The sequence below is a fragment of the Leptidea sinapis genome, chromosome 17 (genome assembly GCF_905404315.1).
Source record: "Leptidea sinapis chromosome 17, ilLepSina1.1, whole genome shotgun sequence".
NCBI classification, from domain to species: Eukaryota; Metazoa; Arthropoda; class Insecta; order Lepidoptera; family Pieridae; genus Leptidea; species Leptidea sinapis.
Window position 1 is genome coordinate 840298 of NC_066281.1, and position 16532 is coordinate 856829.

The window sequence follows — 16532 nt, forward strand, 5'->3', positions numbered from 1 at the left end:
CTTCGAATGTCTAAATTGACTGGACTATAATAGGGTGCGCGCACGACACAAATCCCGATTCATTTATCTACTTCGTACTCATAATTAGTTTTTTAGCCTTGCTATTGATACACGGATTTGTAATGTAGCTATACTTTGACTATGCTCGGACTCGGCTTGTGAATCGAATTTTGAGTAATTTCACTACCTGTCCACTGAAAAAATTATGTATCAATATATAATTTAAATCTTTAATATCTACGAAAATTTTCATTCAAATTAAATTCAGCTAAATTGATTTATCTTGATCTATATTAAATGACAATGTAAATTTATTTTTTTAAGGATTAATGCTGTATTGTTTAAATTCGCTTCGTAAATAAGCCATTAATTCTCGTTAATAATAAAGGATAAAAAATGGTTATTGTGGGTTATCTCTATCGGGCACTTTTTTGTCGAACAACAATGTTGTACAATACTCTAGCACATTTTGATCTATCTCGTACGGTTCAGCCACCGTTTGCAATTTATGTGCAAAATTGTTCATTTACGACATCACATTAGGCAGCTCTAAAATGATCAGTGTTTCTCTACTATCCTCATCAATATCATCATTCAGCCCGAAGACGTCAACACTGGACAAATTGCCTCCCCCAAAGAGCGCCATGACGATCGGTCCAGCGATGGCCTCATCCAACCTGTTCCGAACCATCTTGTAGTGGTGGGCTACCAACACTACATCTTCTATCTATTAAAAACCGCATCAATATCCGTTACATTGTTTTAAATATAGGTAATATATATATATATATATATATATATATATATATAAATATTGAAATGGTGTATAATGAAAACCTAAATTTGTAACAAAGTATAAATAACACGTCTGTGGAAGGAATCCGGGGTAGGTTTCTGTTCAGGAAATGGATATTCACAGCTGTTAAATAAAATTTGTAGTACGCTTGGTCTCAGTGAGTCATACATCTTTGTGCCGTTTGGTGTCGAGACACTTGGCCCGTGGGGCCCAGAGGCGCGGAGAATGTTCAAAATACTATCTTCGCGCCTCAATAAGGCTACTGGAAACCCAAGCGCTGGCAGCTATTTCGGTCAACGGATCAGCCTTGCTATCCAACGGGGTAATGCTGCCAGTATTCTTGGTACGCTTCCACGTAATGATAGTTTTAATTTTATGTAGTCGTAGTATTGTAAATATAGTTATAAGATTTGTACGCTAAATATGCCCAATATGCAATTGATAGATATTGGTAGATACAACACTGAGATAGTGGCACTTCTTTGATCGCAGAAGGGGTAGAAGAAAAAAGGCATGCCATTTTAAACAGAGAAATGGATAAAGATTGCTATCCTGTGATAGCAGTAGTTGTAGAAGATTCTTGGCAAAAAGTTCATACAAAAGTGTATATAGCTCAGCGCCTGGTGCTGCATTGTTGGACTGCAAAGTAAAAATTTACGGATACTGGTGATGGTAAGAATGTAATTAGTTTCGGCAAGAATTTGAGCCTGATAAGTGACATGCATCCTCTGTGTAAGTTAAATTTATAGTTCAAATGCTGTAGAGCTTTAACACACTACAATTGATCATAGTGATGATGAATTGTAGGCGTAAAAGAGAGGCGCAAGCGTATTATTGCGTAAATTTTGGACAAGTCTGTAAGCTACGAAAAATAACCTCAATTATTGCGGAATTGATAAAGTCATTGTTATACTCCCAAATCTGTACTATGTACGGTACGACTGTGTGTTCGTAGTAAACTGGACTGGACAATGTCAAAAGCGGGTTATGCGAGAATAAAAATAAATATTTTTTTTTTCGGTATTATCTACTCCTGATTGCCTTATAAATGATGATTCCATTGTGGAAGTAAAATGCAATATACAATTGAAGAAATTAATACGAAAGTTGGAATAGAAAATGAAACTAAGTACTAGTTTTATACACTTCACAAAAACATGTTAAAATTGAAAAGAATTTTTTTATCATGTTTCTTCATCATCATCAGCCGAAAGACATCCACTGCTGGACATAGGCCTAATGTTCTATCATTTCATTTATCATGTTTACACAGTCAAAATTCTATTTTATTTTTAATGGAGCCCTAAGAAAATAACTTTATGAAACAATTGAAAAAGATGACGGATCTATGCAAAACGTGGAAGCAAATCTAGAAAAAAAATCTACCAATACCTGCTACCCGGATTGATTGGCAGTCGTATTGCAAGAAATTTACCTGTACGGGGAAGAGTAGAAATAAAGATATAATAAATTACTTAATTATTTGAAGAATAATTATATTATGTTTTGTGTGTAATAAGCACCCCCTTTTACATATATTATTTTAGTATGTTTACAGTACCTATATATCGAAATAAATATATATATACATTATCGGTTCAAGAGATGAACAATCACAGTCTAGTGTCTACCTACTCGAAATCTCTACTCCGGATCGCTGATGGAAGCAATTACTGTGATTGATCAATTCAAGTTCAGTTTCGCCCAGCTCCGTGTCAGTGGAAACGCGCCCTTATACTTGTGATTGCGTGTATAATTTATACACGCTTGTCTAACCGTAGGTAACTTTTATTGATTTATTCTATATAAATTAATATAATCATCAGTCACACACTACATACAATACATCTCACATTCACAAAAATTATTCATAAATAAATTCTATTAAATCGTCAAGCAAACTCATAGTATCTAGGCGATGCACTATATATTATGTCCATAACTCATAAGTTATACTCCGGACTGGCCAACCAGCGCCCCTCACCTCCAGCCTTCCCCCGAAGAGTGCGATAGTTTTCGTATTTCCCTGTTTTCCTCTAGAATATTGAACCTACCAAAAAATTTTTTGATACAATATTTCCAGGAAGAATGAGTCTTTGTGCGTACTTTTTCCTTTTTTCTTAAAAACCTTTCAAAATTGTTACTTATTCGTCTAAACCGGGCGGTATAAAAATGGCATTTTCTACGATATTTGAAGTTTCATATTTTCTTTTGATTTCGTTTTTCGTTCATTGTTGATTGAAAAAAACAAAACGTACAGACAGCTTTACCATATCTAGATTTTTTGACAAAAAATCTTCTCTCTTTATTATCCAGGGAGAAAAAAGGGGAATAGGTTTGTTAGGAATAACGCTGCTAGCGTCCCCTCTTAAGGATTGGTTATAATGCAAGTGGGGAAGCATTTTAATAATCATTTTTGTATGATTCCTAGAAAAAAATATAAACGTGGATTCTTTTGGATGTGACCTACTGAGCAATGTTGAACAAAAGAAAATATAGAGACAATTATTGGTACGGGCAATAAATGAAAGAAGGGGTGCATAGAAGTGTTTAGAATAGTTGAGGCAGGCTTACTATTTACACAATACGTGGTTTAACTTCATACTAGAGCGCCCGACGCACGCACACATGCACACGACTTATACGGCCGCAAAGCAATCTTGGGAAGACAAAACTATTGAGTTTCGCGCTGTACGCTGCCGAGACTAGTCGCTGTCCGAGATAAATTAGCTGCACCGTGAAGTCCGAAGTCTGTTTGTATGCTCAGCTGTCTGTATCAGCTGTCAACAATTATTGTCTTAAACTTAACTTTTCTTATGACGATAAGGGATCAGCCGAGCAGGACGTTCAGCTAATGGTAATTGATACGCCCTGCCCATTACAATGCATTACTGCTCAGGATTGATGAAAAAACAAAAATGCTGGGCGGCACCACAATTACGCTAGTGCTCTTAATAAATAAGATGTTATGTCTCGTTTGCCCAGTATTTTCACTGTCTACGGCGTTTGTGTTAGTGTGCGTGCTTTGCTTAAAATAGAGGATAACAGTCAACTTTAAATTTATTCGACGTTTTCTCAGCTGTCACACTTTATCTAGACGTATAAATGATCTAAGATAATATTTCAGTCATTACGTTGTTCATTCGTAACTATAAGGTGTGGTGTTGAGTTAATTTACTTTGTACTATCAGCTAGGTTAGACCTATTCCTGTCAGGTAGGTCTGGGGTACAGTTAGAAACCAAGTAATTTGTTATTTAACATCACTCCGGGTAGAACTAGTACACTCCCTTCAGAATATAATGTCAAATAATTGTTTTAATTTTTGTGTATCCAGGCTTTTCCTACACTATTCCACAACCAGCTCTTTTCCACTCATCTAACAAAAGCACTTACTAGTCAAACTATTTGTCTATATTATAATCATGGGCGTCTTATTAGAACACGTGTAGACACAGACTTTTAGAATCATAAATCTTACCGGCTTGCAATAATTAATATGCAAAGTCAACGTCTCACCTCTCAATCATACAAGTTCTATATTAATAACCAAGTGCTAGTCGGATTTTGCTCACCAAGGGTTCCGTACAATTTTTTTATGATTTAACTGCAAATGTATTGTTTCAGATTTTCCTTATATTTGTAGTTAAAGACGGTATTACTTGGCAACTTACATAGCTCTCGGTTAAAGGAAAATACCATATAAATTTTTAATTTTTAATATTACAGCGTAACCATATCGTTTTTTTTAGAAGTTTGATTTTTTCACAGCTTTAAGAAACTGTAGACTTATTGAATAAAATAGAATATATATGAAAAATCATACTATGAATGCAAGAAAATAATAATTGAGTGGATAAGGTCATTTAATTATGAAGACACAGAAAATCTACTTATAGTTACGTACTAAATCTTTAAGTTTTCTTTCAAAGTAACACACACACCCACACACACACACTCACCAATACATACAATCACATACATACATACACACACCCACACACACACAGCACATTAAGTTTAGATTACAAATAAATAAATTTTTAGTATGTTATTATTGTTAGTAGATTTTTTTCCCCTAATTAATTATGTATATGTTAAGGTCAACTTATCTATTATAACACCTCATTATTATGTTTTTGCTATGGAAGAGCGGGGCCTCCTACTACAGGCAACTCTTTGCTTAAAAGGAGACCCCAACACTGATTGTATTTTGTATTTTGTTGTAATAAATAAATATTTGTTTGTTTGTTTGTTTGTTTGTTTTAATTTCAACTCGATCGATACCTTCACGCGTTCCCGAGGTAGAGGGTCTTGATATACGGTTGGACGGGCGGACAACAAGGTGATCTTATGAGCGATTTTTTTAGGTACGGAACCCTTAAATGAAAAATAATGGACCCAATATCAATACACGTAATTACAGAGAAAGTTACCACTTATCTTGTCCATGAAATTACGTGTTCGATCATTTTAATGTTTACTCAACACATAATATAGTTGTATTATGAACGATATGGAGTTATTATCTACTGTTATCATGACAAGGATTGCGCTGTTTCATTAACACAATGTATTTCCAAGCAATCAAGCTTTCACTACCAGTGTGAATATGAAAAGGCTTAGTGGATTTCATTTTCCTTAAAATTTATTTAATATTTTGCAGTATTCCTAAAATGCTGATAAATTTTAGGTATTTGCTTAAACCACACCAAAAGATTTCAACGGTGATCAGGTCTGTTATATTTTATTATATTATTTATGCCTTTATTGAGTGCTTTAATTAATACGTTTTTGCTTTGTTAAAGATATTTTTAAATTCGATATGTCACTTCCAAAAATCTTAATTTAAATATTCATGTGTTAGTTCCTCTTCTTTATTAATTGAAGAGGAGGACAAACGAGCATTGCCAGCCTGTTACGAAGGTATACGCATTATTTTTGAAACACCACAAAAGGAAACTCAATCCACACAGATTTGTTGTGCGTGGAAGTAAGTACAGTGAAAAGAACACCGTAGAAAAACGCCAGACATGCTTAAATGGTGGGGATGATATCTTAAGGCGAAACTAAACGCCAGCGACCTTGAGCGATATGAGCTCACGGCTGTCGGCCCGCCATCTGTGTAACAATGCCGATATTTTGAACATTCTTGCGTGGAAAACGTAATATTTTATCAGGCGCAAACAGTTTAGATGCTTACAATTCTCACTATTGATTACTGATCTGAATAAATGTACCTACACAAAAAAAGTACAAGCTATAAGAATAACTTTTCTGAGAGTCGTACTAAACAAATGCGTCATGCCGAGAAAAAACTTGTTTAATTGCAAAGAAAAGTGGTAGATTAAAATAGCTCTGGAGTGTTAACTATAACCAAAAGCAAACATTATCAACCTACAAATAAGACTTAAGGGTATGTGTAACATGATAAAGTAGTGTTCATAGCTCCAAGTGCTATATTTTCACCACAATACTTGTCTAAAAACACCTTGTTTGTGTGTTTTCTGTTTATCCTTCGCCTTAAATTGTTGCATGTTGTGCGGAGGTGGAATGCGGTACAAGGTATCAGGTCAAATAGCTTTTCGGAACACTCCCCGTGATAAATGCCGTATAGAACAATGATGCGACGTCTCAATGCAACGCCAAGAGATCTAGCCGTTTACAGAGCACTGTATCACCGAAATTCGAGCAGTTCTGCGTTCATTAACAAATTAAGATGAAAAAAAGCACATAGTTTTTCTTTAACAACTCAAGAACAATTAATATTTAAGGAATTTTGAAAAACATCCATATCTCTAAGGAGTTTTATTAAAAATTAACACGTTATTGAACTTGTTGACTAGCCTAAAATTAGCCTAGTTATAAATCTATACTAATAAATGAAGTGCCGATGTTTTTCTTTCACTTATACTGCGAAAACTACTGAACTGATCTGAATGATACTTCTACCATAAGGTGCAGCGTGTTACGGAGAGGTTTTAGTATTTAATTTGTTGCTGATTTCTTATTCGATATCTATATTTTTTTGACTTAGAAATACCTTTATATTCGGAATACAAATAATTACTGCGGGGTACTTCATTTATATGGTAAAATAACGTTTGCCGTGTCAGTCAACACTTGTAACTAATAAACAATACTTAATTACCTATGTATTATTTCACAGAGATGCATCATGTAGCAGAGGATGGCTGCGATGCGTAGTGCAAACCTTCTTTGGCTTTGTCATCGTTTCAAGCTTTGTTCTGATAGTGCTGATGTCATTGAATAATACAAGAGAAGTATTTATTACTCCAGCTCGATGTAAGGAAAGACAATGCAGTGTTGTTTGCGAAAATACGCCTTTATATGGTGATTATGAAAGCGATATTATAGAAGCTACTCAGGTAATAATTGAATTTTGTAATGTAAAAGCAAGCAGAAAAAAAACATTCATTAGTTCTCTCTTCTGATTAATTAAATCTGCTTGACACTATTTTAACATAATAATGTCTTTTACATGAGAGGCATTATATCGGCAACACAAAGGTTTTATTGGTTTTCTTTCAATGTTTTCATAATTGGTCCTATTTTCTAAAGAAAAACATAAATAAGTTTTTGGTCAAACTTGTAATTACAAGCGATAAGCTGTAAATTTACATAAAATCAAATTTATTTTTTTGGCATTTGTAAAATGTAGTATTTAAAAAGATCAATTAATGTAAGACTAAATTTATAATAATGAATAAATTTCCTTCTTCTTTTCAGACAGCCGATGCCAAGTGCGACAGCATAATCCTAATTTTGAGAAACCCTTATTTTGTTAACTCCACACTCTCAGCAAACTGGTTGTCTTTGATTCGAACAAGTGTTCACGAACTTGCTATAGTTGGCGGAAACTTACAACACATACGACCACAAGCATTTATAAATCATTTTTCAAGCAAGATACATACTTTAATATTGGAGAACATACAAATAACGTCATGGGAATCCGACACTTTTGTAGGTCTCTCAAGTCTAAAACAACTCTATATCAAAGAATGCAAGCTTATAAATATAACAAGTAACGCTTTACAGGCTGTTGGAGCCACTTTAGAATTCTTGGATATCAAAGCAACCTCTCAGTGGAATCCAGCTTACATAACGGGCTCCACAAATCTCACGAGACTAAGTGTTGCAGATTTCTCGTTGAATCCGTTTTATGGTTCGCTTGGAAAGTCGAGCTTTTCATCATTGCGAACGTGCATCGCATTGTTTTTGAATTCTTGTAAGATAACTGCACTCGGAATGGGAACATTTGATTATTTAGAAAAAATTGAAATGTTATATTTAAATAATAATTATTTAGTGACGGTTCCAGATGGAATTTTCAAGAATATTTTACACCTAAGTCCAAGCGTTACATTACAAGATAACTTTTGGCATTGTGATTGTTCTAATGATGACTTACGTGGGCTACACAGAAATGGTCTTTTAGTGGTTGATCCGATATGTCACTCCCCGGAGTATGTAACTGGTTTAAGTTTCTCAGATTTTGAAGGCTTTTGCGATATAAACACAAACATAGAAAATATAAGTAGGAAAGGTTACAAAGAAACAACCGATTATGATTCTCTCGCAAATTCTATTTATATTAATGGTGCTTGCTTGGGACTAGAAAATGGCTCCGATCTACAAATGATAACACCATATAGACATAGTAGTTGTCACCTTAATAGAATTCAGGCAGCTGATTTACGCGCAATGAAGTATAAAATAGGAAATAGTTCATCTAGAACTAGTAATTGGTTGGTACCAAAATATTCTGTGCAGAACAATTACCATACAATGATGGAATTATCATCTTTGGAATCACATGGACAAGGACTACTTTGGTATCAAACATCGTGTCCACGTGAATTGTATTGTGTTGCAACAATACCTCAAATTTTAAGATTATTTGATCCTAATAATACGGGAATCCAATATACGTTTTGTCCTTTCGATCTACGAAGTGGCTCTTTTCAAGATCAAAATTGTGTTTCTTATAGTATATCCGATTTTCAGTCACCATTAATTGTAGTCCTATACAATAAATTTTATTTATACATAATACTTTGCCTTGCTGGAATTCTTTCCGGAGCACTCTGTGTTTATTTATTGATACACTGCAATCCGTCTTTGCTAAGATGGAATAAACGTATCTTGTTCGTAAAACATAAAGAAATAAACGCATTAATACTCCCACCAGAAATACCTCCAAGGAAACAATCCAATTCAGATGCTGAAAAAGAAAACAATAAAATATTCTATGTGCCCTCTAATGATGAAAACTTAACAAATCTTAAACGTTCTACATCCTTCCATAGCACCAGTAGTTATGATGCCAGTTACATATCAGCTATTGAACCCACCAAAGAGCAGTTAGATAAATGGAGATACCAAGATATTACATCTCAATACCATTCTTTCGGTTCCAATTTGTATAACTTTTCTAACATGTTTGATTCAGAATCATTACCTTATTGCTCACTTAATGATGATAAGTACATAAATTCAAATAGTTTTGATAAAACTTAGAATGATGTCTCAAAAAACATTTCATGTAATTTCGTTTAGCTATACAAGCCAATGTCAGCTATTGACACTTCCAATTTGAATTGCGCCTCATATATTGTGTCAGTCTCAAAACTTAATAAAGTAGCTTTATTTGCACTTTCTGTACGACATATTCATAAATAAATTACAAAAAGAGTATTTTAATACCCTATGTCTCAGTAAAAAAAACATAGCGTGGATCCACAATAAGGAGGAACTTAATGTGCAACATTCAGGAAACGGTCTAGCCATTGTCGTCTGCTTTTGAATCCAGGATTTTTCTTTATTTATAGCTATAAATATGGTAATTTGAACTTCATTAATAACATTTACATTCCATAAAATTTGTCTAAAACACTAGTATACCGATTTTAAAAGAGAACATATTCGGTACAACGGTGAATTCTTGAGTATTGTATTAACGTGACGAGGTCTTGTTCACCTGTTACGGTCGCTTCACGTGTAATTTTTCACAGAGAATCGATTTCGTACAGTTGTTTTATAAAGCGAGGTTTGAATCACGTGTGTTGTCAATTGTTTTGGCTCACAACTGGCACATATTCTATTTTTATTACTAGTACAAAATCAACTGTAGTCCCCACAAGAGTATATCTTACATCTTTTGGCAATGTTTTGACAGATATATTTGTTACAGAATATTTTTTTGTATGAACTTTTCTCAATAAAACAGTTTATTTAATTATTTATTTATTCTGTTAGTCTCTGAATTAAAATAAGAGTTGAAGTATTCATTCAATGAATGAAACTGTGATAAAAATTTATCTAAATAATATTAATTTTTCTTCTATGATAATAGTTAGTAGCAGTAGATAATCTAAGACGTTTTGAACATACATTTTATCTGTTGTACAAAATGTCGGAATGTATTTAATCTGTATTTATTAGACGCTTCTCTTCCTTTCAGTATAATTAATGCTTAAAGGCCGAATATTTTCTTTAATTTTGGGTGATTACTAAGAATTACAATAATTATTATAGATATATATAAAAGTGGGTAAACACTTCTTTGCTCAGCAAACGCGCTCATTGGTTAAATGAAATAACACGCGCGTCCCCGGACAGGAAATGTAAAACATTTCGGTCCCTTTTCACAAAATCACTCCCACAAAAAATATCCAGCAACTGAGAGGACAGACGTTAAACAATAATAAGGGCTATACTTTATCGAAATCAATAATTAATATAAAATGCCATTTCATGTCAATATTACATAATATTATTGCCGATCACGTTTTATTCGAAATAATTCAAACTCTTGATTCTTCGAGCTGTTACTTCATCATAAATACTTTAGGCATTTAGAATGCCACAGTATTGTTTTCAACGACATCATTAGCAATAATATATGGAACATGTCTCAAATTACTAGAAGACTGTTATTTCTATAAATTGCCGCATTCACTACAGTTTACCAAGATTTGTTTTGAATAAGCAGCAATGTAAAACATTTTTTCAGTTCAGGTTTGATTCGGACGGTGACATTGTCTTTAAGCACACTTTAGTCGCCCCGCTATTAGACTGCGAATGATATGTCCTTATAACTTGTATATAGCACATCGTTGGTGGCTAATTCTGATATTTCCTAGTAACATGTTACCTTGTACGTATTATATTATCAGCTCTGAGTGTAACAATGAGAGTGTTATGTACGTGCATGAGTCGTCTAGTGTTGGCACTCGCATCAGTTAGTACTAGACGGTCATAATTGATCGTACAGGTGTCTTGTAATTAATTAAACTACAGAAAGATTGACGATGTGATGTAGATACTCGCCCAGTGTGACGTAAGCGTGTATTAAAATAAACTGTGATCTTTGTTTAATTGTTATAATATTATTGAAATAAATATAATGTTTGAAAACAGTTGTATTTGATATTTATGGATTGGGCGAACGACTTTTAAATGATATCTGAATCATAATAGCAAACGCGGGTTTTCTGATGTTATGAGATTACAGCCGATTATCGTAACGCGTTTTGGAGGGTATTTATATGGGAACGTGAAAACGCTACGAAGCTATTTCCAAGGCTTGGTTATTTGTAAGCTTAGATACTTTATACGTTTAGATCGAGTATCTTGGTGTTAGATAACCGATGAAAACATGCGTGCAAGTGTGCGTGAGACTTATAAATGATCTAAGTTAGTGAGATAATGTTGATAGGCAACAGCGCAGTGGATGAGATCTGTCCGTAGTGAAATGGTAAGAAAGTTTAAGTAGATACGCATATAGCCCTGTGGTTAGTGACCCTGCCTACTGAGCTAGAGGTCCCGGGTTCGAATCTCGGTAGGTGCAAACATTTATACTATGAATATGGATGTTTGTTTTCGAGTTATGGCTGTTTATATGTATTTGTGTATGTTTAAGTAAGTATTTTGTATTAAATATATCGTTGTCTTGTACCCATAGTACCAAGCCGTAGTAGTAGTTTGGGGCAAGCCATTTTGAGTAAAAGTGTGTCAATATTATATTGTTATATTAAAGATGTGTAGTGAAGCCTCGTTTACACAGGTCGTGGGGCTCGGGAAAGTGTTCATTCAGTCAAACGGAACTATATGATACAGGCTAGGGTGCACTAGAGAAGGGGGTGAGTAGAGAACTAGACTAGAGAACTACAAGTGTCGCCTGACTTGATCGTTGTAGAGCATCTTAATAATCTTTTACTTGATATCGCTTACTCCATAGAAAAAGTAATTTTCAAATAATAAATCCACTCTTTCGTATTTGTCTATTGTGTAAGTTTGCATTGTCAAGGGTAAAACAAGAAATCGGTAGAAATCTATAAAAATGAATTGCTGTTCGTTAGTCTCGCTAAAACTCGAGAACGGCTGGACCGATTTGGCTAATTTTGGTCTTGAATTGTTTGTGGAAGTCCAGAGAAGGTTTAAAAGGTGAATAAATATGAAGATGCTCGAAATAAAAACAACAATTTCATTATTCCTTCGATGTACCCCCCGTCATTAAGAAATCAAATTGAAAGAATAGTTAAAAATGAAAAACAAATTAGAATTTTTATATCTTTCCTTCTCTTAGGAGGTATAAAAGAAACTTAATTTTAGCTTATTATAGTTGATAGATTACTTACAGTTGTTATCTATCTATCAGATTATTTCTATATAAATTGATAAAATAGGGCGTTACCTTCATCTAATATAAAGTTAATAAAGTTTTAAGAAATAAAGATAAAATGAAATGAAATATAAAGATATTTATAAGTACTACGTGTTTAGTCATGTGTTTACGAAAACGAAGTCCCGGGTATCAGCTAGTCTATGCTAATAAATGAAGAGGCGTAGTTTTGTTAGGTTATAATGCAAAAACTATTGAACCGATCGGAATAATACTTATACCTTAAGATGCAGCGTGTTTCGGAGAAGGCATATGGTATGTTGGTAATTACCTATCCAGAACTCTTTATTTTTTACTTGGAAGTACTTATATATTCGCAATACAAATGATATTTCAGTACATATGAAAATTCATACAATGAGCGTGCAAGGGATACTTAAATTATCTGGCAAAACAACGTTTGCCATAATTAATCAGCACTTATTAATAGTAGGTCAAAAAAAGCCCATTTGAAAATGAAACTCAGAGAACGACACATTAGTAACGACTATTGCTATCACTGACAAACGGAAATGTGAGTTTCCGATCACTTACTACGCTAACATTGGTTTCTCCGGATCGCAATGGAACGGTCTATTCTATTTGCCTTAACGACTTCTTTTGCAAATTTTTATTATTCAGTATTTGCAGCTTAAGACAATCGATATTAGATAAATTGTTTTAAATATAATAATATACAGAATATTAATTATGTGTATTAGTTATGTGAATAAAATGTAGTCACAATAATTATATTTCTTAGCCTTAAATAATAATAATTTAATACTAAATCAGTTAACTAATATTACTTGTTAGCATATATGTTTTTTTTCTCTTAAACTAATATTTACTTTGTAAAAATTATTGAAGTATATGGTAGATTCTTCGACTTCTTCCATGGAAGACTTAAGCCATATGCTCGATGGCCTCAATACAGCTTCCCAAGGAATAGGTTTCAAAATGAACATGGACAAGACGAAGATCATGTCTAAGGTCTATGTCGCACCTACTCCCATAACAATTGGGAACTGTACTCTCGAAATTATCGACGAGTACGTATATCTCGGGCAAACAATCCAGTTAGGCAGGTTCAATTTCGTGAAACAGGACACTCGTCGAATACAACTCAAATGGGCAGCGTTTGGGAAGCTCCGTACAATATTCTCGTCCCAAATACCACAGTGTCTGAAGACGAAGGTATTCAACCAGTGTGTATTGCCAGTGATGACTTACGTTACGCAGACGTGGTTGCTAACTATAGGCCTTATGAGAAACCTAATGGTCGCTCGGAGAGAAATGGAACGGCTATGATCGGAGTTTCCCTGCGAGATCGAATCAGAAATGAGAAGATCCGAAGGAGAACCAAAGTTACCCACATAGTACAAGTGATTGCAAAACTGAAATGGCAGTGGGCTGGGCACATAGTTTAACAGACAGATGGCCGTTGGGGTAGTAAAGTCCTTGAATGGCGACCACTTTGTCCAGCATTGGACGTCTTCCGGCTGATGATCATGATGATGTGGTAGATACCTGTAATTGTTTGTTACATCAAGTACATTATATTAAGACTGTATTATAAATATGTAATGCATCCATGTAAACAAATGTTGTTATTTCTAGATTTAAAAAAAAGATACCTATTTGTCAACTTTTGAGCAAGAGTAAAGTTTTTATTTATATTATTACAAACTAGCTCCTGCCTGCGACTTCGTCCACGTGGTAGCTATAAGCAGTAACATTATCACAATATTAGCTAGTTTTATATTCAAAATACTAAGGACTTTTTCCGACTTGTCAATATAATAACAGTAACAATAGATTCGCTTACCTTCTCTATCTCGCTGTATCTCCGTTAATGACGCTCTTCTCCCTCGCACACTTTGTTTGTCTATGCCATAGTAGATAATAGGTCTGCGGCACTGATGCTTATTGGAGGTTATAAAAAGAATGGTTTTATTAAGTCATAGTAAGGCGATTTGTGGGGCTACCAGGTTCATAAAGATTTTAAAAAGAGCATCCATTGGACAACTACCATAATGCGGATAAAAACATTCACAACTCACCGTCAGACAGACGGAAGAAACATGATATAGTAGTCTTATTCAAGCTCCTTAATAATAGTACAAATGACTCAGATCTATTGAGTCAAAAGTCCGTCCGTATTTTCGATCATCATTCCCTAACACCAAGATAACTACTAAAAAACCAATTTATTAATAGAAATAAATCCTTCAATCTGTTCGATGAGAATCTAACATAATTTTAATATAAATTAATTTAATGACGTGACACTGTAGCGGTAGATATCATATGTTAAGATTGTAAATAAGAAGACTAGCTTTTATTATACAGAATTCAAGATTTTGCCTTTTTGAACGACTTCTTCTTCCGGATGTAACTGCCTACAAATGTAATTATTTGTCCTTTATAATTAATCTTTAGCAGCCTAAGTCTTGGTTAACGTTCATGAATTACTTGTAAGTCTGTCTAGATTGTCTGTTGTTGTTGACAACCATGACAACAAGCCAGGTTAAATTAATAATTATATTATATCAAATCCTTTTTTAGCGTCTTTAAAACTAAAGATAACTAAAGCGCTGTCGGTTATTTAATATATTATACTATACATTATCAAATTGTTATTTCTAAGAATTACTACTCTAATAATAATAATAATAAAAGCCTTTATTCACTGACCATGCATTTAAACTTATATACTTTTTATTAATTAAACATGTTTTCTTATATCTATTAAAAAGTAAAATTAAATAAAATTATGTTTAAGCACAGCAGCCACTTTATTGGTCAGGTTGTCTTTCAACATAGGCCTACCCCAGTTGCTTCCACTTATCTCTATCTCGCGCTAACCTTCTCCATCCTGTTGGTAAATCGTAAACGAATTACTACTATTATCTTAATATCATAAAGATACTTTATCTAACTAATAAGTATTATTTTAATAACATCATAATATTTGATAAAACCTTTAATGAAATAATTGTATGAACGCTCATAATAAATGTAATGCCAATCCAAATGCCAATTAACTTTCATTGAATTTAAAACATAATTTGATAAATTCTTGTGCGAGTGCCAATATTGTGATAAAATCGATGGCACAAATGATTTCATTCTGTTCATATCATTTACGGATGTCATCTGTGATAAGTTCAGAGCTCCGATCATCATAAATGGTCTGAACCATACACCTTCAATATAACAATACAGTTCATAGACGATCTGACAGCCCGATAATGCGTGACTTTTTTTTAATGAAAATATGGGAAGTAACAGTAATTGATACGCCCTGCCCATTACAATGCAGTGGCACTCAGGATTCTTGAAAAGCTCAAAAATTCTGAGCGGCACTACAATAATTACGCTCGTCACCTGGAGACATAAAATGTTAAGTTTCATTTGCCCAGTAATATCACTAGCTACGGCGCCCTATAGACCGAAACACAGTAATGCTTACTGCTTCACGGCAGAAATAGGCGCCGTTGTGGTACTTATAATCTAGCCGGCATCCTGTGCAAAGGAGCCTCCCACTGATGTACTGGTGATTAATTTTGAATTGTCAATGTGTGCGTTACTTAGTTGTTAGTTAGTGATAATATCTAAAAGATTAAAGACTTCTCAACCAAAATCGGTTACAGTCACAATACAATCTCTTTCCTTTACAATAAAAAAGGCGGTACAATCTCTTCTTCTCACTTGCATGCTTTGTTTGCCTATGCGCTAGTATATTGCAAGTCTATGGTCTGAACAGATGCTGTTATAGGGCAGGTAATATTCCCAGGCCCTGGGAATATATCGTATATATATGCATACATATATCGCTTAAATGTCATTGGTTGTGGCGGCGACATGGGACGGGTAGTCCCCCTAAAATATGGTCGAGGGAGGCGATGGCTGGCCCATGCATCATGCTCGTGAACGGGCACTACTTGTGATTTATATTTGGGAAGATATTGAGAGCCATCGATCCCCGCCCGCCACGTACCAATGTCTATTCGCTACTTTATAAGGTCGCCAACGCTCTTGTGATT

At 34.2% G+C, this 16532-nt stretch overlaps 1 protein-coding gene across 1 annotated transcript; it reads left to right on the forward strand.

Annotated features, from left to right (window-relative positions):
• The first annotated feature begins 1329 nt into the window (after window positions 1–1329).
• LOC126969153 (uncharacterized) lies at window positions 1330–9932 on the forward strand. Its single transcript, XM_050814476.1, has 3 exons — window positions 1330–1442; window positions 6964–7183; window positions 7545–9932. The coding sequence occupies exons 1-3, from the start codon at window positions 1330–1332 to the stop codon at window positions 9336–9338; spliced, it is 2127 nt and encodes a 708-aa protein (XP_050670433.1). The 3' UTR covers window positions 9339–9932.
• Window positions 9933–16532: the final 6600 nt, after the last annotated feature.

What these genes read in the sequence shown, in the direction of transcription:
- LOC126969153 (XM_050814476.1), top strand. Translation starts at nt 1,330, where the DNA reads ATGGATAAAGATTGCTATCCTGTGATAGCAGTAGTTGTAGAAGATTCT. An exon ending in CTGCATTGTTGGACTGCAAA is followed by an intron (nt 1,443 to 6,963) that starts GTAAAAATTTAC and finishes ATTATTTCACAG; the next exon opens with AGATGCATCATGTAGCAGAG. An exon ending in ATATTATAGAAGCTACTCAG is followed by an intron (nt 7,184 to 7,544) that starts GTAATAATTGAA and finishes TCTTCTTTTCAG; the next exon opens with ACAGCCGATGCCAAGTGCGA.